Raw genomic sequence first — 25,290 nt, 5'->3', positions numbered from 1 at the left:
AAAAGAGTGAGCCTACACATATGCCAACGTGCACAGAGATCAGAATCAGTTCTTACCTTCCACCATGTGGTTTCCTGGGAATGGAACTCAAGTCATCAGACTTAGCAGCAGGTACCTAAACCCATTAAGTCATCTTACTGACCCCATGTGCACAAATTTCTATCCCTCCATATTCAGAGCTTAAATTTTATTTAACACAAAGAGTCCAAGTCCAGAGACTATAGGTATGTCTTACTCCTTGCTGATAAAAGCAAACTGCTTAATTCATGGCAGCCTGGAACAGTTACACAATAAACAACAATAGGAAAAAGCCACTTACATAGTCTAGTCTTTATTGAAAGACTTACTTCAACTGTGGTTTACAGCTTTGGCTTTAGTTGGCCTCTCACTGCCGGCAGACATAAAGATCAGACGGACTGGCATCGAGGAAATGCTAGCAGAAAAGGATTCAAGCACAGACAATGGCAGGCAGAAACACACCAAGATAAATCTCAAGAAACTATGAAGAGACATTTCCTTGCATGCCAAAGAGTCTCTCTGCTGTTCTTACGAACACAGGAAGGGAAAGGCAACAGTTCTTAGGCTTAAAGTGGACCAAGATGGCACAAACTCAAATCTGCGTAGTAAGACAGTCTGAACCTGTGTTAGCTTGATCACTGTACTTTCAAAAATAGTGCATTTCGTTTGGACATTTCCCTTTCTATCTTCAAACTATTTGCAGTGAAATGACTGTGACTGACTTATCAAGAAAACCTTTTTTCTTATCCAAATTAAGACTAAAGACATGTCAGTCACATGCTCACTATGGCAATGTAACTAGTATGGATAATTTCATTAAATCATAGAATATATAACAGAAAAGGCTACACTAGAGTTAAGCCATTAGTTATCTCAATAAGCTACTTAATATACTGGCAGAGGAAAAAAAGGCAAATTGAAATTTTAATTCAATAAAAGCTTTTATCAATTTAGAAAATCCTTAGGGTGTTTGAGTTTCACAAAGGTTAACAAAAATCTTAACTCAGGGGCAGAATATTAGCTTATTGGTTTCTTCTTATAAAATATAAAGTACCTTTTCCAGAACATCCCCCAAAGGTAGGATGATCAGAAGAAACAGGGGTATTTCAGTCATAGACAAGTATAACACAGGACTGTTGTGGTTAAAAAAAAAAAAACTAAGGTACATAAGATTTTGGCTCAAAAATGAATTTCAGACCCTGTAAATTTCTATACTAAATATATTTGGCTGTATTTTTAAGTGAAGGAGGAAAAATACCAGAATTTTTGTGGTCACCAACATATAAAACCACATTATCTTAATCATTAGACTTCAATGGCTAAGCGCGGCCACCAGCTGCATCTTACCGACCTTACCACTGAACTGTTAGGGGTTGTTTGCTCTTGTGCATACACAGGCCAACAGGTTTAATACACTGCCAGAACATTTGCACCCCCTAGCTGTCACAACTGAAACATAGATTGTTTTCTATTTCACATTCCTGTTTTATGGAACTATGAGGCAGACTGTATCCACAAAGACTGAAAAATGCCGTGGAAGCACACCAGGAACTCCTGCATCTTCCCTATGGGTTCATTTACAAACTGGACACATACAACTCAGGCCTCTTCAGGCCTGTCACCCACACACTCCCCACAAGGAAAAAGAACAAATTAGGAATAAAAGTCACAACTTTGTGTTTGACTTAAATTGAATATCCAATTATAAATAGGTACATCAAGCTGTCTAAATAAGATATTTTAGCAATCTTGTTAAAAAAATTCTTGGGCAAAATATATCTAATTTTTAAAAACATCCCAAGATTTTTAAAAAAACATTTGTGCTATACAACTTATAGGAAATCTGAAATCATTTCACTGGTTTTAATCAAGGTATTTTGTACCAAATAAAGCAAAAAAAAAAAAAGAAGAAGAAGAAGAAGAAGAAGAAGAAGAAGAAGAAGAAGAAGAAGAAGAAGAAAAAAAAGTCCAGAACTAACTTACTTCCACTTACAATTTAGAATATACTAATGCTTCAGGATCTATATGAAATTAAATTAAGGCTTCTTCTGTGTAGTCACCTGTGTCATCTTCCTTTACATGGCCAACCTGGAAACGGCATCTGAAACATTGTTACCGAGCACTGCGCTCTCGCTGCAGTGAGAATGGATGTCACTTGTCACCTCGGATAAGTACACTGCTGCTACTTCTATGTTGAAGCATGCTTTTGGAACACTGTAGTTATTCAATATTTACAATGTTTATCATTTAAACTCCATGTAAAAGCACAAGTATGACTGTCTGACTTTAATATAAACACCATACTTGGAATTTCCCCCCAGAATGAAATGCAATATACTACATTTTGATAACCAACACTTTGAAAGTTTTAAAAATATGTATTAATGTGAACCACCAGCATTCACTCAAGGGACTTCTACGATGCTGTTCCTTATTTAGGTTGCAAGCTTTCAGTCTGGCTTCAGTTTCTTTAATAGAGAGAGAAACAATATTTCTTCCACAGCGATTCCCACACATCACGTATTTCTTCTGAAATCACACTTTTCCTGCTGACTTCAATGTGGTCCACCTCAGGGATGGGAGGGGAGTATCAGAATTCAGGCCGCACTGATGTGATTCTCAGTTTTCACGATACTCCCTTTTTTGCTCTTTTAAAAACACAGTGAGTTAAAATACTGAACAGCAAGATAAAAATGGAATAGTGTCTAAGAATCAAAATGTATTACCCATTTCTCCTATTATATCAAAATTTATAGTCAGAATTGTCTTTATTGACTTTATTTTAGTTTTTGTACACAAAGAAAAATCATGTTCATCTCCATCATGAACAAAAACTTAAAAAGGCAGAACTAGAAGACACGTGTCCTTCCCCGGGCAAAGCTGTGCTAAGGGTTCCAACATTTCAATTGTTAAAATAAATATTCTCACTTCCGATGTTTACTTTTCATGTCTTCAAAGTGTCATACGAAATTGCAGCCTATGGTGAGTTACAACTGTGTTTAGAGTCCCAGCTCATTGTGTTGGGAAACTGGCCATTCCATAACCAGCTTGGTTTGGAGGAGGTATTACAGGAGGAGGAGCTTGTCCTTGAGGAGGCTGAGCACCAAATCCACCCATCCAAGCAGCAGAAGGTGATTGACTTGGAAGAAAGTACGGAAAAAAATTTTCAGCAAACACAAAGAGATAATCTATACAGCTATACAAAACCAGGCAGACTCTAAGCACAAAGATAAACCACGAATCCCCAACAAACAGGACACACACCATCACTACATCTTACAGCTTTTCACTGCCTTTTACTTTTGTGCTGTGCTAGGGATCACGCCCAGGGCCTTGTCTATGCGATGTGATGCCCCACACTTCGGTCCAGCTTTGTTAAGATAATCACAGCTGGGGGCTGGAGAGATGGCTCAGTGGTTAAGAGCATTGCCTGCTCTTCCAAAGGTCCTGAGTTCAATTCCCAGCAACCACATGTTGGCTCACAACCATCTGTAATGAGATCTAGTGCCCTCTTCTGGCCTTCAGGCATAAACACACACAGACAGAATATTGTATACATAATAAATAAATAAATATTTTTTTTAAAAAAAAGATAATCACCGCTAACCTAAAAGCAGACCACCTAAAAGCTGGTTCTTAAAAAACAATAAATGAGGGCTGGCGTGGTGGTACACACTTTTAATTTCAGTACTTGGGAGGCAGAAGCAGGTGATCTTTGTGAATTCAAGGCCAGCCTGGTCTATATAAAGTTACAGGCCAACCAAGGCTTATAGCTATAGTAAGACTGTCTCAAAAAACAAACATCTAGGACAGCCAGGGCTACACAGAGAAACCCTGTTTCAAAAATAAAAATATAATAATGATAATAGCAATCCTAGGTGAGCCAGGTATAAGGCTTCCTATCTGCATCCCAGTACCTGGGGGGGAGGGGTTGAGACAGAACTGCTGGGAGTCAGTAATATCCAGGCCACCCTGGCCTAGAATGAAACACTGTCTAAAAAATTACTTAGGAGGCAGTACTCTTGTTACAGCCCTCAACTCTTGTGACATTTTTAATAAACCTGTGAAAATAAAGGTCTAACTCAGCCTAGGGGGAAAACTTCACACAAGGCAAACCACACTATGTCATATCAGCTCCCAAGGTGTCTTAGGATAGGTCAAACAACCATAGAAACATCATCTTTCTGAGCATATCTAGGCAAAGACCTTACACACATAAAATTAAATAAAACTGCTATTATAAATGAGTTAGCTAGCTGCTTAGAGAGAGGTCTGACTGCACCCCACGGGTTGCAAACCACACTTCCTGAGATCTGTTGTGTTCCATTTCTGGCCCAAACGTCTGGACATAACATCATTTCAGTAGACTCTCCCCTAGGAGAGCACAGATTTCTCTTTCCCCAGAACTCATCAGTTTCTACAATGGAAAAACCTAAACAACTCACTCTACTCCGAATCCTTGTTGGTTCCATGGCTGCCCATAGACTCCGTAGGGAGGCACTTGCCACCCATTTGCCATATACTGCCCATACTGCTGTGGGTTTCCATACACTTGGCTCCACTGGCCCCACTGACTGTAGTCAACCTAGGAGAAAGCAAATTCTTGTTTTAGGGAACAAGCAAGAAACACCGTATTTGAAGAAAGAGTGGGAGACAAGGAAGAGAAAAACTAAGTAAGCACCCTTATGTGAATAGGACTCTGTTATTTATCATTGTCTAAGTTTATTGGGGTGGTGACACCTGCGAAAAGAAAGTATTAAGATTCAGTTAATACCGCAGAACAATTTTGAAATAGCATTTACACAATCAACTGATAGCAGCTATATGTTTTATTTTACTGTTTATTTTACAATGTCCAAAGCTCCTATGTAGGTATGTAAGATGGAAACCTCAGAGAGTGCTAAGGAAAATCGAATTACCTGTTGGAAGTTTTTAGTCATATCAGGAGATTCTTTACCCCAATAGCATTTAACCACATGTCCTTCAATTGTAGTACCGTTAACAGAGACAATGGCATGGGCTGCACTTTCATGAGTTGAAAATCTAGGAGGAGAAAGACAGTGAGGTTTTGTCTTCACTCTTTAAGAACTTGGGCAAATAATACAGGAACTCATTGGCTGACACCTTTCAGCTGGCATTTTTCTTAAGCTACATTCTGTAGGCAAACTGCCATCTAGTAAGAATCCGCTCATGTAAGTGGGAGGAATAAGCAGTAAGAGAATGGCTTTCCAGCTGGTGTGTTACCTGACAAACGAATAGCCCTTCTCTGGAAAAACTCGAATTTCCATAATTTGTCCAAATGGTGAAAATGTTTGTCTCATAAGCTGATCTATACAAAGAAAAATATACAAAGAAAATATTTACAGCTCATGCCAGCCATGAAATTTATACTAATAGTGCTGAAACACCAACAGAGAAGGTGATTAGGAAGCCAAAGACTATACCTGTTAGCCCAGAAGCAATTCCTCCACAGTACACAGTACAATTTTTTGGACTTGACTGGTTTACTACATCTTCAAATCTCAACTGCTTAGTGTTAGCTATATGAAGAAAGTAACAAAATTTGGACTGTTAAACAGTATTATAAAACTAGTTTTTGAGCTGACCTTAAAGCACATTGCATATGTAAGGTCCCGTGTTCAATCCCCAACACCACACACATATACAATCTTTTGTTCTTATATACCATTTTTAATTTTTTTTTTTTTTTAAGACAGTATCTTTCTATGTAGTCCTGGCTATCCTGGAACTATGTGAAAGAGGCTGGCCTCTGCCTCCCAAGGACTGGGATTACAGGCATGGGCTACCACTCCCAGCTACATACTGTTAAGATACACTCCAGTAGGAGAAACAAAACTTTTTTCTTCCTTCTGTGACTTAACAGATAGGGGGTGAAGTCTCGGGTATCCCAGGCTAGGCTCAAACTCACTATGATGCTGAAGAGGTCTTTGAGAATTTCTGTTTCTGCCTCCACTTCCCATGTACTGGGATGAGCCTCTATACCTGGTTTATATGATGCTGGGGACCAAATTCAGGGGCTATGTATGTTAACGGCAAGCAGAAGCACTCTACCAACTGAGCTATAGCCTCAGCCTTAAATATAGATCTCATCTATAAATAAATCAGTTGGTTCTTAGCCTGGAACGTACTTATATCTAAAGTTCATATGATGAGATTCATGGTAAAGCTTACAGTAATTTAAATACTAAGAAATTAAGACATAAGGGTACATGGTGTAATCACAATCTATACTTGCTACATACATGCAGATTTAACTTACTTTCCTGTGTACTTTTAGGGGCAGGTGGTTTACGTGTGGCCCAATTGGTTCTGATCTGTCGACCTCCCAACCACTGGCCCCCCATGTGCACAATTGCATTTTCTGCATCCTATAGAGAAAAAAAAAAGAGCAACTAGAAAACAAAACAGAACCAGATGTAAAAGACCCAGTAAGACAAAAATGAAAGCTGATACTGCTGCATCTAATATATCTCATCATCTGTGAGTCCACTCAGCACAAAGATGTTACCAATAAAACAACTTGAATCATAAAAGCTGCTTTTTATTTACAGGGTTCAAAATACTAATATTTAAATTTAAGAATTATATTTCACTAATATAAAGAAAAAAGATAATCTTATTCACCACCCCAAAATCATTTTCCTCCAATACACACAAATGAATAAAAAAAAAAAAAAAAAAAAAAAAAAGAGGCTGGGTGTGGTGGCACACACCTTTAATCCCAGCACTCCAGAGGCAAAGGCAGGTGGATCTTTGTTAGTTCGAGGCTAGAGCAGTCTACAAAGCGAGTGGACAGCCATGGCTACACAGAGAAACCCCGTCTCAAGTAAATAAAATATATATATACATATGTGTGTGTGTGCGTGTGTATTATGAAAATATAGTTTTGATGAAAACAATTAAAATAGAGACTTTCCTTGTTAAAACTGAACATAATTCTCATATTGACTCACTTCTACTGGTCTTGGGTTTTACTTCTAATTCATTCTGCCTTCACCAACGCACAAACGCATTTTCATAATCCTCCTTCATCATTATCACCCTAGCCTTTTCTAGATATTTTCAAGTTAATAAAAGAATTATTTTCTATTATTAATATAAATTATATTCCTAAATTAACATTCAAGCACATTAAGTTTCAATCATTAATCGTTAATTTTAATAAAGCAACTAAATCCAGAATTGAAGACTGAGTTGATTGAAAGGACGTACCAGTTTGTTATAAAAAGATACAAAACCATAGCCTTTGGACTTTCCGGTTGCCATGTCTTTAACTACCCGGGCATCCCTGTGAAAAGAAGCACAGCTAAATGAGGGAAGTAAAAGTCACCCTCAAAATAAAAACTAAAAGGAACCACACACACTGTATTGTGAGCATTTTAAAAATAAACTCCAGTTAGCCCTAATTAACTACAGCCATTCCTGAACTCTCCCTAATGCTTCTTTACCTGTTAGAAAAAAGCAGTAGGACAAAAACATGTAATAAACATGCAACCTAATCACATAACCTGTGCTTGCTAACTAGATACTCAAAGCTCAAGATTAATAGGAACAACAGTTTCCTTTTCTAATATTCTATTTGCTAGTGTCCTCTAAGATTTACTGATTCTATAAATTACTGCAACAATGCTAACTACTTTACCATGCAATATCTAAATAGTTAAATGTCTTCTGCCTAGTGATACAAAATATATGAAATATTAAAAAATTGAAAAAGAGGAAAAAATAGGAATTAAAAAGGCATACATGGCCTGTTAACAGATTTCTTTATTTTTCTTGGTCAATTCTCTATCATCATTTTGGAGTTTGGGCAGCTGTAAATTTTGAAAAATTGACATTTTCAGAAATTTAAGAAAGGAGAATAAAAAACTAACAACAACGCTAAGCACACCAGTACGAAAACAACAAATTTACACAGAAATTTTAGTGAGTAAGTTAAAATGATTGGAAATATAGAACTCCACTGAATATAGAATGTTAAAATGTAAATACTAAAATATGTATATATAAATAATGTATAATAAGAATAAATAGAAATGAGAAAAAAAATCTACAACTGAGTTCCAGTGTGCACAGTTCCTTGCAGTTAGCCTTCAAGATCCTGTCCATTCTTATGAGCAATTCTGCAAAATAACCAGAATGCTATTACTTTTAATTGTGACTTGGACTGTAGAAAAACTGCAGGTCTCAGGTATAAATAAAGATCAAAAACAGCAACCTGTATCATTTTATACTATTTTACAACAGTACTACTTACCACACTTAAGATTAAAAAGCAAAGCAAATATCAAAACAGAAAATTAAGAATTAAATGTTTCTTACAAATAAATCTATAGAACAACAAATCATATAAAAGTTAATAGAAAAGTTGTTGTTCTTAATCAAAACATTTCTGTAGTCATACATTTAAATTGACAAATATATAACAAATTCATTTTAATTAAAGATAAATTGACATTTTATAAAACTTGCAACCATTTTCTAAAATTTGAATCAAATAACAAAATTTGAGCATATATATTTTAAAAAAAAATCAACCCATACTTGTCCCTTCCCTAGCAGAATTAAATATCACTAACAAAAATCAAATTAATCTCATATTTATTATCTAGACAAGAAAACATTTTAATATTGCAATAGTATTCTTTTTCTGAAAGCTAAATATCAAAATACATTTATCATTATATTTAAACACGAACATTTCCAATTTAACCATAATTATACTCAAAGATTTGCTTAAATTTCCCCCACTTATAAACTCCTCCAATAAAAGTTTAATACACAATATAAATCACATTTAGTTTTTATTAACCCAATATTCTTAAGCATTAAGATTTGAAAACATTTGACAAAAAGCTGGAAGCTTCAACATTCGAATATTTGCTATAAATATAACCAACAGAATCACTTAAAATTTCAAACATTATACACAGGATTATCTGAAAACAAGACCCTAAACATTGAAATGACATCAACATTTGCAACAACATCTACTCAAAAAACAAAACAAAACAAAAGTGAAAACCAAAGAAAAACACACTAACTAGAGAAAGAAAACCTTGATTCTAATACAAGTTAATCATATAGTTTTGCCTATCACTACTGAGTCTGATACTGATTATGATACTTACGATATTTTACCAAAAGGGGCAAATGCTGATTTGATATCTTCTGTTGTAATTTCTGGACTCAAATCCCCAACAAACACATGGAAGTGATCTGAAATCAAAGCATTTGGTAATCAAATACTTAAGAAATCAGGCAACACTAAAGGAGGAAAAACACCTTAGGTAAGCTGGTAATGCTGCCAGGACAACGTCAGGCTTCCACAGTAAATGCAGCAGGAGTACTTACTGGAAGTATCTTTTTTCTGGCTACTTGGTGTTGTTGCCCAGTTTACTTTGACCTCCTAAAAGCAAAGATTATATTTAATACAATTATTAGGCATGCCATTGTGAGCTGTTAACACTTACCACTTAATATATCATTTATCAAGTTGGATTATGTGTGTAAAGGCACTAGGCTGAACAGAGATCACTCAGTAGCTGATTGTCTATTTTAAATCTTGCTAAGAAAGAATGCAGAGTGATTTAACATGCAAACATACATTTACTAGATGCCATCATCCCATTGTCTTACCTTTCCCAAAATTTTTCTGCCATTCATAGCAGCTAATGCAGCAGCTGCATCTCTGTGTTCATAAAATTCCACAAAGCAATATGGATCATTGCTTGTATGCTGCAAAACAGAAAATCCAACAGAAGAGTTGACCCTTCTGCTATCGGGTTGCTGAGAAGAAAATCCAGGAAAAAACATTACTGACAGCTAGGAATGCACAGGTGAGACTGTACAAGCTTATGAAAGCCTAACACTTAAGACTTAAGCTGAACCTCAGAATACTGTTGTATTCCAGCAGAGCCACACGAATAGTAAAGAACCGTGACTGTGAGAATTAAAATATACAAGTCTGGTGAAGTATGTTTAATACTAACCCTAACCCTCCACCTCAGGTTTAGTAAGAACTGTTCCTAATCACTGCTCTTTTCTTCCAACATTATTTTTCTTATTAGGTTTTGGTTTTTCAAGACAGGATTTCTCTGTGTAACTCTGGCTGTCCTGGAACTCGCTATGCAGACCAGGCTGTCCTCAAACTCAGAATCTGCTGGCCTCTGCCTTCCTAGTGCTGGGATTAAAGGTGTGCTCCACCACCACCTGGCTCCAACATTATTTTAAAAGGCTGATTTCTACTTATGTTTTATAATCCTTCATATACTATATTCCAGACTTATAAAGGTAAAAAAAAAAATGCAGCTGGGCATGGTAGTGCACACCTTTAATCCTAGCACGTGTGCAGCAGTCGCAGGCAGATCTGTGACTTTGAGTTCAGCCTGGTCTACATTGAGAGCCCCAGAACAGCCAGGGCTAGTTAGAGACCCTGTCTCAAAAAACAAACTAACAAAATATATAGAAATCAATCCATTTTACCTCTAATCAAAACTAGGGCATTGGATACTACAATATGCAGCATTTTGTATTGCTACACAGATTGGATATAATGCATTTGTCTAGAAGAGGAAAGAAAGAATAAAAATAGACATGATAGCAAGGCAGGATCACACAGACCTGTAACTCTAGCACCTGGGAAGCAGAGGCAGGAGGATCAGAAGACTGTAAGTTCAAGGTCAGCATATGTACACACATATGAATGACACAGCTTTACGATGAAAAATTTTTAAAGGCCCAATATACTGGAGAGCAAAGATATTTTGAATATGTCTTTCGGTATCCAGAAAATACACTAGGTAATCTAGCTTATGATTGGTAAAAATGTATTTACATATTCTGGCATGGTGGTACAGCTCAATCGTAGGGCAAAATTGCCCAGCATGTGTCAGGGCCTGGGTTTGCTACTCAGTATCATAAAACCAAGTAACTAAATAAATATTAAGTAAATGTAGGGCAAAGCTACAACTTTGCATCACAAAATACCAAGATAAAAAACAAAACAAAACTTCACTAGTTGGCAAATACATAGCTACCAAGAATGCTAAGAAACTAGAGCTACATAAAAAACACATATATTTTTATAAAACTGAAACCTATACTGGCCAGCAGCTCAGCTGACATATTCTTTATATTTGATTAAAAACATTTAACACTATTTAATGTAAAACGCCCCAAGAGAATAACACACGGACTATATGCTTTATGTGAACTCACTAGGAATAAAAATTTCAGATAAAATAAAAGATATTTCAACAACTACTGTTTCTCATCCCAGAAAATTTTTGTAGAAAAATCCAAAAAAATGCAGCAACCAGTTAGGCAGTAGTGGTGCACACCTTTAATTCCACACTTTGGAGGCAGAGGCAGGCAGTTTTCTGTGAGTTCAAGGCTAGTCTGGTCTTCAGAGCTAGGGCCGGGACAGCTAGAGTTGTTACAGAGAAACCTTGTTTTGAAAATCAGAACAAAACAAAAATAAAAGATATAGCATCTAGAGGCATTTCTTTGGGGGAGAGGGAGGGATTATTAGCAATGAAAAGAAAGTATGGGCTCTCACATAAAATCCTATTCTCATATCCATATGCAAGAGAAAGAGGTAGAGAAAGAAAAGGAAATAGGAGAGATGACTCCAAATAAAGTTTTCTCCTGTGAACGAGTGAATGTTTACCAGACACATTCACTAAAGACTGGCAGACCACAAAAACAAGCAAACAGAAAACCAATGTGGGCCAGGCTTGGTGGTGTACACATTTAACCCATGCAGTGGAGAGGCAAAGGCAGGTGGGTCTCGTGATTTCAAGTTCAAAGTCAGTCTAGTCTTCATAGCAGTTTCAGGACAGCCAGGGATATATAGTGACAGCCAGGGATATATAGTGAGATCCTGTCTAAATAAGATTAGAAAACTAGTATATTTATGCACTGTAATAGCAATTTCATATAACTAGTAGCAGACCAGCTCCTATACGTTCATACGGGTATTTTCATATTCTGTTTGTGGGGATTGTGTACAGTGGCTTTCACCTGTGGGAAAAACTTCTAAGATCCCATGGATGCCTGCGATCTATGATAGCATCAAGTAAGTCCTCTACTGTTTCTTCTTTTCTTTTTTTTTCTTTCTTGGTTCTTGGTTTTTGAAGACAGGGTTTCTCTTTGTAACCTTGGACCAGGCTGGCCTAGACCTGCTATACTGTTTTTCTTATAATGCCTGCTTCATCTTTCGTTTGCTTTTGAGACAAGGTTTCCCCACAGGACTCTGGTTGGCCAGGCACGCCTATCCATCTTTACACCTAACACACTGTGGCCAGCACAGGCTAAGTGGAGTTTTAGGTGTCACAGAAACACTAGGATTAATTTGTTTTCCATTTTTGACACTTTCACAGAAGATTCTCTCCTATTTCTAATCTTTACAAACTCAGCATGTAGTTTTCTGTAGCGATATTTCATTTGTATTTTAATAAGTAAAGCTCGTCTGAAGATGAGAGAGTAAAACAGCCACACTGGTCAGCTGTACAGACCAGGCAGGGGTGGCACACACCTTTAATCCCAGTCACCACACTAGTGCGCCATAGAGGCTGGCAGCAATGGTTCACGCCTTTAATCCCAGCATCAGAGAGGAATATAAACTGGGATGAGACAGGAACTCAATTTTTTTCAGTCTGAGGAATTTTTTTTTTTTTTTTTTGGTTTTTCAAGACAAGGTTTCTCTGTAGCTTTGGAGCCTGTCCTGAAACTAGCTCTTGTAGACCAGGCTGGCCTCGAACTCACAAAGATCCACCTGCCTCTGCCTCCCAAGTGCTGGGATTAAAGGCGTGCGCCACCACCGCCTGGGTATTTCTTAGAGGTAAGAACTCTCTAGTAGCTTGGCTGCTTTGTTTTTTGGACCTTCAGGCTGAACCCCAATATCTGTCTCTGGGTTTTTATTATTCATGCTATAGTTTTCTTTTCTTATTAACTTCAGAATTTTCACCCTTTCACTTAAAGGAAGCACTTTTCGTCTTATTGTTGGGATTTCTGAACTGCCAGCCTTACTTCACACTGAGGCCATTATTAAGTTCAAGCTCCTGGAACATGAGCACTAAATAGATGCTTCAGTCATCTGATGACGTCACTAAGTGACTAACAGGTGGGCAGCACGCACAACCTCAACATGTTGGATACAGAAATCCTTTGTGCCTCATTCTCAACACTAAGGGATTTTTACCACGCCACTTAGATCTGTATCTAAAAATATCTGAATTGAGCTGGGCATGGTGGTGCACACCTTTAATTCAAGCACTCAGGAGGCAGACGCAGGTGGATCTCTGAGTTTAAAGTCGGTCTGGTCCATATAGCAAGTTCCAGAACAGTCAGGGGTACATAAGACCCTTTCTCAAAAACCAAATTTCTAAATTGTTCTCTTATCAAATGTCCTATTTTCATTCATATTTTGAACAGAGGATGATCCAAGCTAAGGGAAGACCATTGTATTTAAATATCTATATCACATTGTTTGATCCATGTTTTTTTTGTTTTTTTTTTTTTTCTCGAGACAGGGTTTCTCTGCAGCTTTTTGGTTCCTGTCCTGGAACTAGCTCTTGTAGACCAGGCTGGCCTCGAACTCAGAGATCCACCTGCCTCTGCCTCCCGAGTGCTGGGATTAAAGGCATGCGCCACCACCACCCGGCTCTGATCCATGTTTTTAAAGTGTCAAATCTTAACTATCAGCTGTTAAAACTTTTAATGCTTGTCTTAAAATTAGAGATTATATGGATATGCATACTGCATATCATTACATTATAAAAACTAGAATCTATGATAACATCTGATAAAGAAAAAAAATCCAAACAGGTGCAAATGGTTGCCCAGGCCTGTAAGCCCCAGCACTCAGGGATATCCCCCATGTTCAAGGCCAACATGGTGAGTTTCAGGACCACGTAGCAAGACCCATCTCAACAAAAAGGCCAAATAAAAAGAAATCATAAAATAAAAAACAGGTCAGGAAAAATTGGTCAAAAAAAAAAGGGGGGGGAAAAACAAAGCAGGATTCTTTGGGGGGCTGTTTATTTGTTTGTTGATTTATTTGTTTTTCGAGACAGGGTTTCTCTGTATAGCCCTGGCTGTCCTGGAACTCCCCAGTAGACCAGGCTGCCTTGAACTCAGAGATCCACCTGTCTCTGTCCCCAAATGCTGGGATTAAAGGTGTGTGCCACTACCGCCCAGCTAAGAACAGGGTTCTTTATATAACAAAATCAAATTTATAAAAGGAAAGATGTTAGGTATTCCTTCCTAGAACCCATGTCCTTTAGAAACTTCCTACCTAGACCACTGCTCTAGCTACACTCTTAACAATCAGTTGAGTCCTTACCTTAATTAGTCTGGTCACCATTACTGGATGACATAAATGTCAAGTCAGAAAAATGAGAGACTTTTAAACTAAAGTTCGAATCTAGGAACTGTAAGACATGGCTAAGCTGTAAAGAGTGCTACTCCTCATGGCTAAGTCTGTATGCACATAGATTTTTAAATATTTATCAAATGTCTCTCAAAAACATTCTAATAGCCGGGTGGTGGTGGTGGCACACGCCTTTAATCCCAGTACTCAGGAGGATCTTTGTGAGTCTGAGGCCAGTCAGTGTGAGCTCCAGAACAGGCTCCAAAGCTACAGAGAAACCCTGTCTCAAAACACCGAAAACAAACAAAAAAACAACAAAAACATTCTAGTGACTCTTTCCACTTTTTGCATCCTCTGCACCCTGAAGTCACTTTGCCTGCATCTTAAATCACCAGTGGTTTCTCCGCCACTACCTGACCCTCCTTTTTGTTCTTCCACACATTCAAAACATCTGACTCCCACCCTCCCTCCTGTAAATGTTCTCTTCTGTTGATGCCACAGCATATCTGGTGTCCCCACTTCCTCTCTGCAAGATGTTTCAGAAAGTCGTTTGTCCCTTCTTAACTTTGACTGAACTCTTGAATGTTTGTTCCAACTAGCAGGCCTCAGATCTCAGTCCGTCCATCCCCCATTTTCTACCACCCCTCTCTAGGTGATCTTACTTACATGGCTTCAAATATTACTGTACACATCAGCACTGGTCTCTCCAGAATTCTAAACTCATTTATCCAACTGCCTACATATAACCTCCATTTGTACAGCCAAAGTGTATCATAAATTTAACACTGCCAAAACAGAAATCTTGATTGCCACCACTCCTCCATCCATCCTGTGCCTTTCTCAGTCATTCCCATTTTAGTAAGTAGCATGTTAGCACCCACACAATTGCACTGACAAGAAACTAAGTCTCCCTGTTTCTTACACTCTAGTCCTATTGCTCTTACCTCCAAAATAAAAACTCAACTTATCTACTGTCTTTCTTCACCACCATCCTAAAACTCAACAACCTATAACCTCAGTGCAGACTAGCAGAATACACCTGCCTGGTTTCCCCTGCTCTTGTACCCTACAATCCTACACAAATTACTCATTTACACATAGAACCATCTTTAAAATACAAATTAAACCCTGTCTTCTCTTTGGCTAAAAAAAAAAAAAAATCTCTCCAACAACCTGGCATTTCTATCCCAGCTCTGTCCAGGCCCACACTGAATCCTCCCTGTCTTGCTGGACTCCATCCCCACCACCACCCTCTACCACCCACTAGATGCCAGTCATCTCTTTACCACTGTGAAGCCTTTGCTACTTGCGCTCCTCTGCTCCAGTCCTTAACACAGACGGGACCATCTTGGTATTTCTGTCTAGACTAAGGGAAGTGACATCTTCCCTTACATGTGGCCTCAGTCTCATCAGCCACTTGGTCATCACAGAACACTTATTCTCACCATGGCTCTTATCTCTATTCTTCTGAAGCTTCATTTGCTTTTCCATTGCATTCCCAGTGCCTTCAACAGTACCCATGAAAAATATTATTTCCCATTAGTGAAAGAATAAAAGTATAATCAAAGTTAGGAATGAAAAGAAGGAAAATTATATACCAGAATAGAAGGTAACTATTGGCAATTAGATTAAAAGGCCAAAGCTCGTCACAGATTTTTAGTTCTAGGTTAGAACACCAGCTTTAAACACTCTTGCCTCATCACCTGCTGGCATCTCTATGACTAATTCTACTTCAAACTCTACTTATGCATCTACTGAAGACAACTGTCAGGAAACAGATCTCTGGTTTTTCTTTTTCACAAGCACTCCTGTTCTGCCATAGACTCTTCTTCCTCAGACTTCATACAGAAGAGTTATCTGTCACCCTTTAGGCTTCAGGCTGTACTGATTCCTAGTAGAAACATCTCATGAGCCACAACCACAGTGGCTATTGTCCTGATGCTCCCACAGCAGTTTAAGCTATCTGATCCTCTAGCACTTCTATTCTATTTCCTATGTGAGGGCTGACTTCAGTCCCTACAAGCCTGTAAAATCTTATGGGGCCAGGAACTCTTTTATTCACCACTGAATTCTTAGCACTTACCATAGTATCTAGTACACAGCAGTCAAAAAAAAAAAATGATAAATAATCAGAAAGGAAGAAAAAAGTAACTGAGACACCGGGTACAACTAGTCTTAACTGAGAAAAGTAAAAATTTTTCTTTGAAAATAAGACAAAACTTTTGGATTTTGGTACTAGGGGTTGATGAACCCAGAGCCTTGCATATTACAAGTGCAGATTTTACCACTGAGCTACATTCCTAGCCCAAATAAAATTATTATAACAGTTTAAATTCCTATGTATAAAAAGTTGTTCAGACCTTAGTATTTACTAAAGATACATGAGATGCAAACTGCTCTGCTGAGCACATAATAACCGGATGTTGGCTTCAACACTTACCAGTCCCTTCACTTGACATGTAGACTGAGCTATCGGCGCTTACACTGGAGAATGTGAAATACTATCGCCTTACATCTTTCCCAGACGGGCTACTTATGAGTTAAACACATTATGGAGGACAGGCTATGATAGTGCAGAGTCTTTGCCTCATCCCCTAGCTCACTGGCCAAATCAATGGATTAAGTCAATACCACACACATGAATCTCTCCCACAGAGCAATCTGAGGTTGAAGATGAATTTTTAAATGGTGTTAATCAACTCATGTATCAACTACAAATGTTCAACATCAGGCAAGGGATGGCACTCCTAACCAGGAAGATCTTACCTCTGTTATCATTTTACAGCTTTTACAGGGTCCGATCTGACTGAATAACTGGAGTATAAGGACTTCTGTCACATCTCTGGAGAGGTTACCTACGTATCTGAATGAGAGGAAAAAAACACTATCAGCAATGTTTCTTTGATTACAGCTCTGATGTGTTATTATTTAATTCATCTTTTATTTCAAGTTCCCGTCTATGATAATTTTTTTAGTTAAGCCTATGATAGCTATATTTCCAATTTCAGAATTTGTAACATAAATATGACAAATATTGATTTACTAAAACATCTTGATGATGAAACTAATACTGGACAGCAGTTGTTAGTGGGCTCATCTCAACACTGCCAACCAAAACAATTTCATGAACAATGAAGAGAGCGAGAGTCAAGTTGTTCTAGCAGAGCAGAGGGTGGGTGGGTGGAGGAGCTGAGGTCTGCTTCAGAGTTTGGGCTAAAGAAGACTGTTAGTGATGGCATATCTTCATTGCTTTAAGAACAATGGAATTAATAATTTATACCTTCTATCAGCATCAACAAAACAATCTTTAGATAACAAATAAAAGAAATTTAAGAATTCTTTAGAAATTCAGAGGAAAAGATAGACCCAAATATGCTTTTGACTGGATATTTAAAGGTTCGAGCTTTTTTCCCTAATTAGCAGTTGATTAAAAATTTCAATGAGAAAAAAGAAAAATCAACACCTAACCCCTCAAAGATGATTTACCATGGTTTATGAGTTACTACAACTTGATTTATGCCTTACATTCTCAATAAACTGCCAAGATCTTTCTAGTTCTCAACAAATAACACCTGAAGTGTACATTTGTCATGAATCACTTTATAAACCAAAACATTACTTGTAAAATGTGACATAGTTTCTTCTGGGAAGTAAAAAGATACCATTTTACTTTTCTGACCACAACACAACATCAGGAACCAGTGCTGAGACCAAAATAAGGCTTGCAACAGTTGCCACGTTAAATGCATACAAAGCTTTCAAATGAAACATGCTAAAAGAAAAAAGGTTGGAGAAAGCTAAGCTTCAGAAAAACCTAAAATGATTGGTTAAGAATGGGTAGGAACTGGGGCTGGAGAGGTGGCCCAGCCATCGAGCATGCTTGCTCTTCTTGTAGGGGACAGAGTTCAGTTCTCAGCACCCAAGTCTGGCAGCTCACAATTGCCTGTAACTCCAGTTCCAGGGAATCCAACAACCTCTTCTGGGCTCCTCCAGCACCTGTGTGCCCACATGTATACACATGTAATACATGCAGGGGGACACACACAATTTTAAAAAACAAAAACAAACAAACAAAAACAAGAAAAAAATGAGTAGCAACTTCCCAGCTTAGTTAAGACTGTCACAGCAGTGGTTACCAAGAACCTCAGGGTACATGTTCTCAGGCTGAAATACAAGTCCAGTGCTATTGAAATAAAGAATAAGCTAGCTGACAAACTGGTTTAGGTCTAGTATGCCATCTTTTCCTTATAATTTAATGGAGCTGACCCACTGTAGGCCATACGGTGATTTTTTTCCCCCAGCAGTAGAAAACAGTTGAAGGATTACGAATTAGCCATAAATGACTGCTTGCCCCTTTTCACTCACAGGGACTTTATGAGCCTGTAACTATGGAATAACCTCCTTTGTAAAAAAGACCCAAGTATAAAGAAAATGAGCAAGTGAACTTGATTTTCTAAATACTATGTTCACCTGACCAGTCTAGCCTGCAGAGAGCAAGGGATAACAGTGGTTTTAAAAATGAAGCTAGCCAGTAACAAAAATAAACAATAGAACATCATTTTACCATGTACATTTTTGATGATCATACAATTTTAAGATTGTGTTCATGTTTAAAAACATTAAATGTTACTTTTCACAGCTAAGTCACAATAAAAGCTATTTTTTGTTTAACAAGACTTTCATTCTAAGTCAACCCATTTTCAATCAGCTAGGAAACTCCCTGGTTCCAGAGGCACACTGATGTATATAATTAATTTCTGTATCTAGCAGTGTCAAAGATTAAAAACTGTTAACATTCTAGTTTAGAATGTCATGAAATATTTACAGAAAGTCCAGTGCTAAGGGATCCTATTTTTCAAATACTTCCAAGAGTTAACAGCTAAAGCAGCAGACTAAAAGTTTTTTTTTGTTTTGTTTTGTTTTGTTTTGCTTTCAAGACAGGATTTCTCTGTGTAGTTTGGAGCCTGACCTGAAACTCACTCTCTAGACCAGGCTGGTGGAACTCACAGAGATCCACCTGCCTCTGCCTCCCAAGAGCTGGGATTAAAGGAGCATGCCACCACTGCCTGGTTTAGTAGACTCAATTTTAAAAACATAGAAAGCCTGGCCAGGCATGGCAGTGCACGCCTTTAATCCCAGCACTCAGGAGGCAGAGGCAGACAGGTCTCTGTGAGTTTGAGGCCAGCCTGGTCTACAAAGCGAGTTCCAGGCCAGCTAAAGATATACAGGGAAACCCTGTCTTGGAAAACCAAAAATATACAAAGCCTTCTGGAACAACAGAGAACATCTTCAATTGTCAAGATGAAAAGGATACAATTCAGTATATAATTTCACCTACATTTATCCAAATTTTAGACTGACTTTTCTACTCAAGGTTCTATAATTTATATATCTAACAAAGGCAGAAGTTATATTTTTAAAAATACTATTGTGTATACTGTGCCTTTTACATTATCAAAAAATCATCTATCACAGAATAACTCTAACAACAGTGTTTAAGACAAAATTCAACATTCAACGTAGTATCATCTTTCATAGCTTACTGAATGTTATCTGTTTCTTTCAAACAGTATTTTCTATACTTCACCTTCTGCTGCAGCTAAGTAGTATTAAATATATTCTAAAGTTCCAAGTTTTTAAATATGCAATTTTTACCTGAAGGAGCATGTGCAAAAACAACAAAGACAAACGGTCTGAGTTCTTATAGTAAATAGAAACACTTAGGAAATTCCAAAAATGACTTTTAACTCAAGATAAAAATAAGGAAAATGCATACCTTACAGCCTATTTTGTCTTCTAAGAACAGGAACTGTGGGAACTGAAACATTAATAACTGAAATGATCCCTTTATCCCTAACATTGGGTCTAAGATCCAACTGGAGACTAGAAAACTTGGCAGTTTCACAGCAGGCAGAAGTTCACAGTGCAGTGAACTACTACTTCCTATGTCCAACTGGGCAGAAATTAAGAACATCGTGCCTTGCAGAAAGCTAATGACAGCTTTTCCACTGAATGTGCTCTCATTCTGAAAAGTGACCCTACCAAGGCCGAAATTACCAGCACTTTATACAAAATACTGTTGGGCTAAATTTCCATAAAGGTTGTTGTAGTTTTCTGATCATTCTTAACAAGTTCCTATACAAAATGAGATTTCCAACAGTAACCCTGAACAGCCCTCTAAAGGGCTGTCTGAGCTGTTACTACGGGATTTTCGGAAGGAGGCAAAGCTGTAAAGGTAGAGTATGGTAACTAACCTGACCAAGGACCTCTAAAGGATGGTCCCATACAAGCTTTAAAGAAACAAAGATGACCAAGTTGAACCAGCTTGATTATAGCCACAATATAGCTAAATCAATGGTGCAGCCAAGTCTATGAGATCTTACACTGTTTTCTTCTGTTTTGTTCACAGATGTTCAGAACACACTTTAAAATCAAAGGCTTATTGCCTCCTTTTTACTGAGTATCAAGGAAGAATAAATAGCCCTATAGCGTTGAATCCTAGATGTACAATTTCTAGGGTTTTGGTACACCAAATAGATGAACAGACTAACTACAATTGACTGCTAATATAATTTAGTGCCACACTGTGGGTTCAGATACCACAGACCAAATCACTGCACTGCAAAAGACACAACCCAAGGCGGAAACGTCCTACAAGGCTGGTCTAATTCAAACACCAGTATCACATATTGGGATCTCATTGATTTGTTTTTAAGATCACTAATACATAATACCCCAATTTAATGTCAAATGAAAATGAGGAACATCAGAAAACAGACCTTTAAAGCAACTATATGGCAAATAAGATCTCAGACGAACATCAAGGCAATTCTATACCACTTTAAATATCATCAGATAAATTAGTAATACTGTAGATAATGAATATTTAAAGACCTACCTAGGCTATAAACACCATATTGTTTTCTGAAGATAGAACCATATGTCTTAGCTTGTGTGTGTCTGCAGGAAGAAAACCTTACTAGTAACACACAGGCATTTGAAAGTAAACACGTTAAGATAAACTTTATTTAAAGTACATTGTTTTAAAACATAGTAGTCACTTGAGAAACCTAATCCATAGATCACAATGCAAAATACAGGTTCTTCATAAACAAAATCAAATCCTATTAAACATTTGCTTTGATGTTAAGACTTTACATTAGATATATATGTATATAAATCAACAAACTTCAGAAAGTATGACAATGTCTGCCTATAATTTAAGTCAATAAGAACTTCTAAAAACAATGCTTAATACTAATTTAGCCAAAGAAGTACAGCTTTAAAATATTTATTGAGTACCTCTTACGTTCCAAGGAGTGAACTAAGTGCAGGAAGGGTTAAGACCTAGGAAGCAGTACAGTTCTTGCATTTAAAAACAAGGCAAAAGCATAGTGGTGGTGGCGCAGGCCTTTAATCCCAGCACTCAGGAGGCAGAGGCAGGCGGATCTCTATGAGTTTGAGGCCAGCCTGGTCTACAGAGCGAGTTCCAGGACAGGCTCCAAAACTAGAGAAACCTTGTCTCTAAAAACAAAACAAAACCAAAATAATAATAACAATAATAAATAAAAACAAAACCAAACCCACTATGACTGTCCATGAAGAAGAGCGGGAAAAGGAAGACATAACAAACACACGGTGCCGTCTAAAACAGAGCTTAAGATGTTTATCCCCTCATATGTATATATCGCAGTTTAGCTAACCAAACACTGACAACTGAAGTGCTTCAGGGGAAAAAGACAAGTGCTCGAGATGGAAATGTAGGAAATACTACAATTTAGCTCTGGTCTAGAGTTTGAGCCCTGATAGCGATGCAAAGACAATTTACAGGAATAAAAGAAACAGAAAAAGGCATACTATGTAACAGACAAAGGCAAGAAACTTGTTCTAAGAACAAATAGATGCAGTTAATGAGACATGAGAATTTACCAAGTAAGCACTAGCTATTATGATGTGATGCAATGATGACATTTCAGGTATTTTAGATACAATGTAACTGTCATCTTCCTTGAATATATGCTTGCCAGGCCTTAAATCTAGTTTCCCCGGATGCTTTTATATAAGTACACACTGCTAGCTATTAAATGCAAAGCCATGGCTTAAACAAAGATTTAAGAACAAATTTCAAGTTTTGTCTTAATTATAATTTTTCTGGAAAACAGAAATGGAAAAACACACACACAAAAAAAATTTACCAAATTTCTCATTCACAGGTATATGTTTAGGTTGTTTTCAAATTTGCCAAGTAAGATGTTAAGAGAAATAAGAATGAAAAATATAAACGATGCTTTAAAAAAAAGAGAGGAAGAAAAAGATATCAACATTGAATATTTACTGAACATCTTTTCTGTGGTAAGAATGAAGCTCTGAGAAGCTAGTCAGAGATCCTGAGTATCCACCCACCGTCGTCCATTCCCCAAAAAGTACTTTCCCCATCAGTTAACCCAGCCAAGTGGACTCTGATCATCATAGCAATCAATACCAGGCAGAGCAAGGCAAGAGAGACAATGCAGCAGGCTGACTCTGTGTACTTACTCCAGGAGGAGTAGCAGGCCTGGAGAGGCTGGGAACCCCAAGGTGCTCACTTTAAACAATGAATTAGAAATTACTCAGACCAAGGAAAAAAAGAGTGCCACACTATCTGGAAAGGAATACAGACGCTGAGTCATCACTCTGCATCGGGGAAAGGAAGGAAACGCCAATTAAGCGGTTGGAAGATGCAATTCATTCATTAAATTGGGCATCAGGTGAAACTCAACTGCTAGACCGCGGAAAAAAGCTCCCAAAAGACACGCATCAAATAGCGGGAGAAGACATTCTTTTCTCCAACTCTGATGGTCCTGACGCACAAACCGATTAGGAAGCGGCATCGCCAACTGAGCGAAAGGAGTTTAACTGGTTGTCAGTTTGGCGTAGTGAGCGCTCAAAGTAAACTTCGCTATCCAAGGGACAGAGGTGGTGCACGGCGGCAAAAGGCAATCTCTTTGGCACTTGAAAAGCAGCGGGCGATGGGCGGGTGTTTCTGACAGCGTGGGGCACGTGGGGCAGAAAGAGACAAGGGGCTCCTCTGGTTAAAGAGTGGTAGGCTCGGGAAAAGGACCCGGAGGCTGAGGACGTGGACCGCTGAGGACGTGGACTGAGGCTGAGTACTCACGCCAGAGGATGCAGCAGCGGTCCCACCCCCGCCAAGCCCTGCCCCCGTGGAGACCCACAGCTCCCGGTTCAGCCCGGAGTCCCCAAAGCACTGGGGGAGCCGGAGCTCTCCCGAGCCTGACAGCCTCAGCCGTGCACAACAAGACCGGTCTAAGAAGGGTGTGCAAAGAAGGGATCGGGAGGAAAGGTCGAGACGAGCCCTACACCCTAGAAAGTAACTGTGTTCAGGGGGAAGGGAGGGCTTCCTTCTCTAGGAAAGAGGGACAGATGAGGAATGCACTTCGTAGCGCTCCACCGGGACGCCGGGCTCTCAGCTTCGGGGTTCCGGTCTCCTGCTCCCTCCCTCAGCATCCCGCGTGCCCGGGCCGCTCGGTGCCTGGCACCCCCGGTCTCGGGTACTCACAGAGTCCGGGGCTGTCCGTCGTCTTCCATCATGGTGGGTGCGACGGAGTGATCCCGGGACAAGGGGGAGGGCAGGGCTGGGGAGGGGAGGGGGTGGGAAGGAAGGGGAGGGGGGCTCCGGGCTCCGGCTGGGGACAGAGGAAAAGGTACTGAACCCCACTCTCGGTCCGCTCCCCCCAGCCCGCTCCGGACACTGCGCTCCAACCAGGAGGAGCAGGAGGAGGAGGAGGATGAACAAAATGGCCGCCGCCACCAGACAGGCAGGAAACGCTTCAAGGCGCAGGCGCGGCCCGCCAGGTCACTGCTCAGGCCAGTTGCGACGGCCTGTCCGGCAAAAGTGGTTGAAAGAACAGAAAGCCTGGCAAAAGAGTACACCCTGACACTGGATACGACGCACCACGTCGTCGCTGTGGGCCTAGTGGCCTAGCCAGCTCCAAGAGACACACGACACACAGAGAAAAGCCGCGAAGTCAAGTCTCTGGGAATTGTGGTCCCGGGAAAGCGGGGGAAGCCCTTCTCCAGTGGCCTTCTGGGAACTGTAGTCCAAGGAAGACCCGGAGCCTGCCTGAGCGCGAAGGAGAGATTTCTGGGTAGTGTAGTCGTACGTGAGGACGTGCCGCGATAAAATAGTTGATGTGCCGGGAGGAAGCGAGGATTAAAAGGCGACCGGCCGAAATGAGTGAGGAGCTTTCCGGGAAGTAAACTACAAATCCCAGAGTGCCTCGCGCCGGGGACCGCCCTAGGATCGCTTCTAGCATTTTAAGGCTCTTCTGTTGGTCCAGTGTGAGCTTCAGCTCCGCCTCCGTCCAGCCCCAGAGCGGTTTCTTCAACTGCGGATCAGGCGGTGTGCTGGGTCCGCGTGGTTCCCCAGCTTGCCGGCCTTTCTGGCTTCAACCCATAGAACTGCTGGTCTGTGTTCAGTAACCGCCGTCTCACGCGACGGACAGGAGAGAGGCAACTCTGAACTGGACCCGGAGGGGCTGTGGCGGACATCGGGGCTGTGCCAGAGCCAGCCTCGTCTTTGAGTGTGTTTCCCTGCAAGATAGGCCTTTCTAGCCTATCTCGCTTTACAAATTCCGGAGGGATCGCTACTCATTATCTCATCGGATTAGTGGGTAAGGAGGCAAAAGAGCAATCCCTCATGAATGTGACTTGTGCCTCTACCAAAATCCTAGTTAAAACAAAAACATCGCGTGGTGGCGCATAATGCTACTTCGCAGGAGGATAATAAATTTAAGGCTAGCCTGGAATTACATGTCAAGATCTCATCAAAAACAGAAAGAGGCTCGAGACTGAGAACTGTGCTAAAACTTGGTCTGGAT

At 39.4% G+C, this 25,290-nt stretch overlaps 1 protein-coding gene across 9 annotated transcripts; it reads right to left on the bottom strand.

Moving 5' to 3' along the window:
• Positions 1–331: 331 nt before the first annotated feature.
• Tial1 (TIA1 cytotoxic granule associated RNA binding protein like 1) lies at positions 332–24,473 on the bottom strand. 9 transcript variants are annotated; one of them, XM_057777698.1, is made up of 12 exons: positions 23,970–24,469; positions 17,180–17,276; positions 9,679–9,828; positions 9,394–9,448; positions 9,171–9,258; positions 7,252–7,327; positions 6,299–6,407; positions 5,463–5,558; positions 5,263–5,347; positions 4,938–5,061; positions 4,464–4,603; positions 332–3,157 (listed from the first exon to the last, which is right to left on the bottom strand). In XM_057777698.1, exons 1-12 carry the CDS (start codon positions 23,999–24,001, stop codon positions 3,031–3,033), a joined length of 1,179 nt encoding a protein of 392 aa, XP_057633681.1. In that variant the 5' UTR covers positions 24,002–24,469; the 3' UTR covers positions 332–3,030. The 9 variants fall into 9 exon arrangements, with proteins under 9 accessions (XP_057633681.1, XP_057633683.1, XP_057633689.1 ...); XM_057777700.1 differs by lacking the exon at positions 23,970–24,469 and adding an exon at positions 21,312–21,368; XM_057777699.1 differs by having other exon boundaries at positions 333–3,157; positions 9,679–9,777; positions 23,970–24,468.
• Between the last annotated feature and the right edge of the window lie 817 nt (positions 24,474–25,290).

Source organism: Chionomys nivalis, chromosome 8, assembly GCF_950005125.1.
Source record: "Chionomys nivalis chromosome 8, mChiNiv1.1, whole genome shotgun sequence".
Classification (NCBI taxonomy): domain Eukaryota; kingdom Metazoa; phylum Chordata; class Mammalia; order Rodentia; family Cricetidae; genus Chionomys; species Chionomys nivalis.
The sequence above is the reverse complement of the archived record's forward strand: the minus strand, read 5'-3'. Positions and strand labels throughout refer to the sequence as shown.

Coding starts and splice junctions, on each gene's coding strand:
- Tial1 (XM_057777698.1), bottom strand. CDS start 24,001: ATGATGGAAGACGACGGACAGCCCCGGACTCT. Junction 9,259..9,393: donor CCAGAAAAAAGATACTTCCA/GTAAGTACTCCT, acceptor CTTTGATTTCAG/ATCACTTCCATGTGTTTGTT. Junction 4,604..4,937: donor TGACTAAAAACTTCCAACAG/GTAATTCGATTT, acceptor GCTTTCTCCTAG/GTTGACTACAGTCAGTGGGG.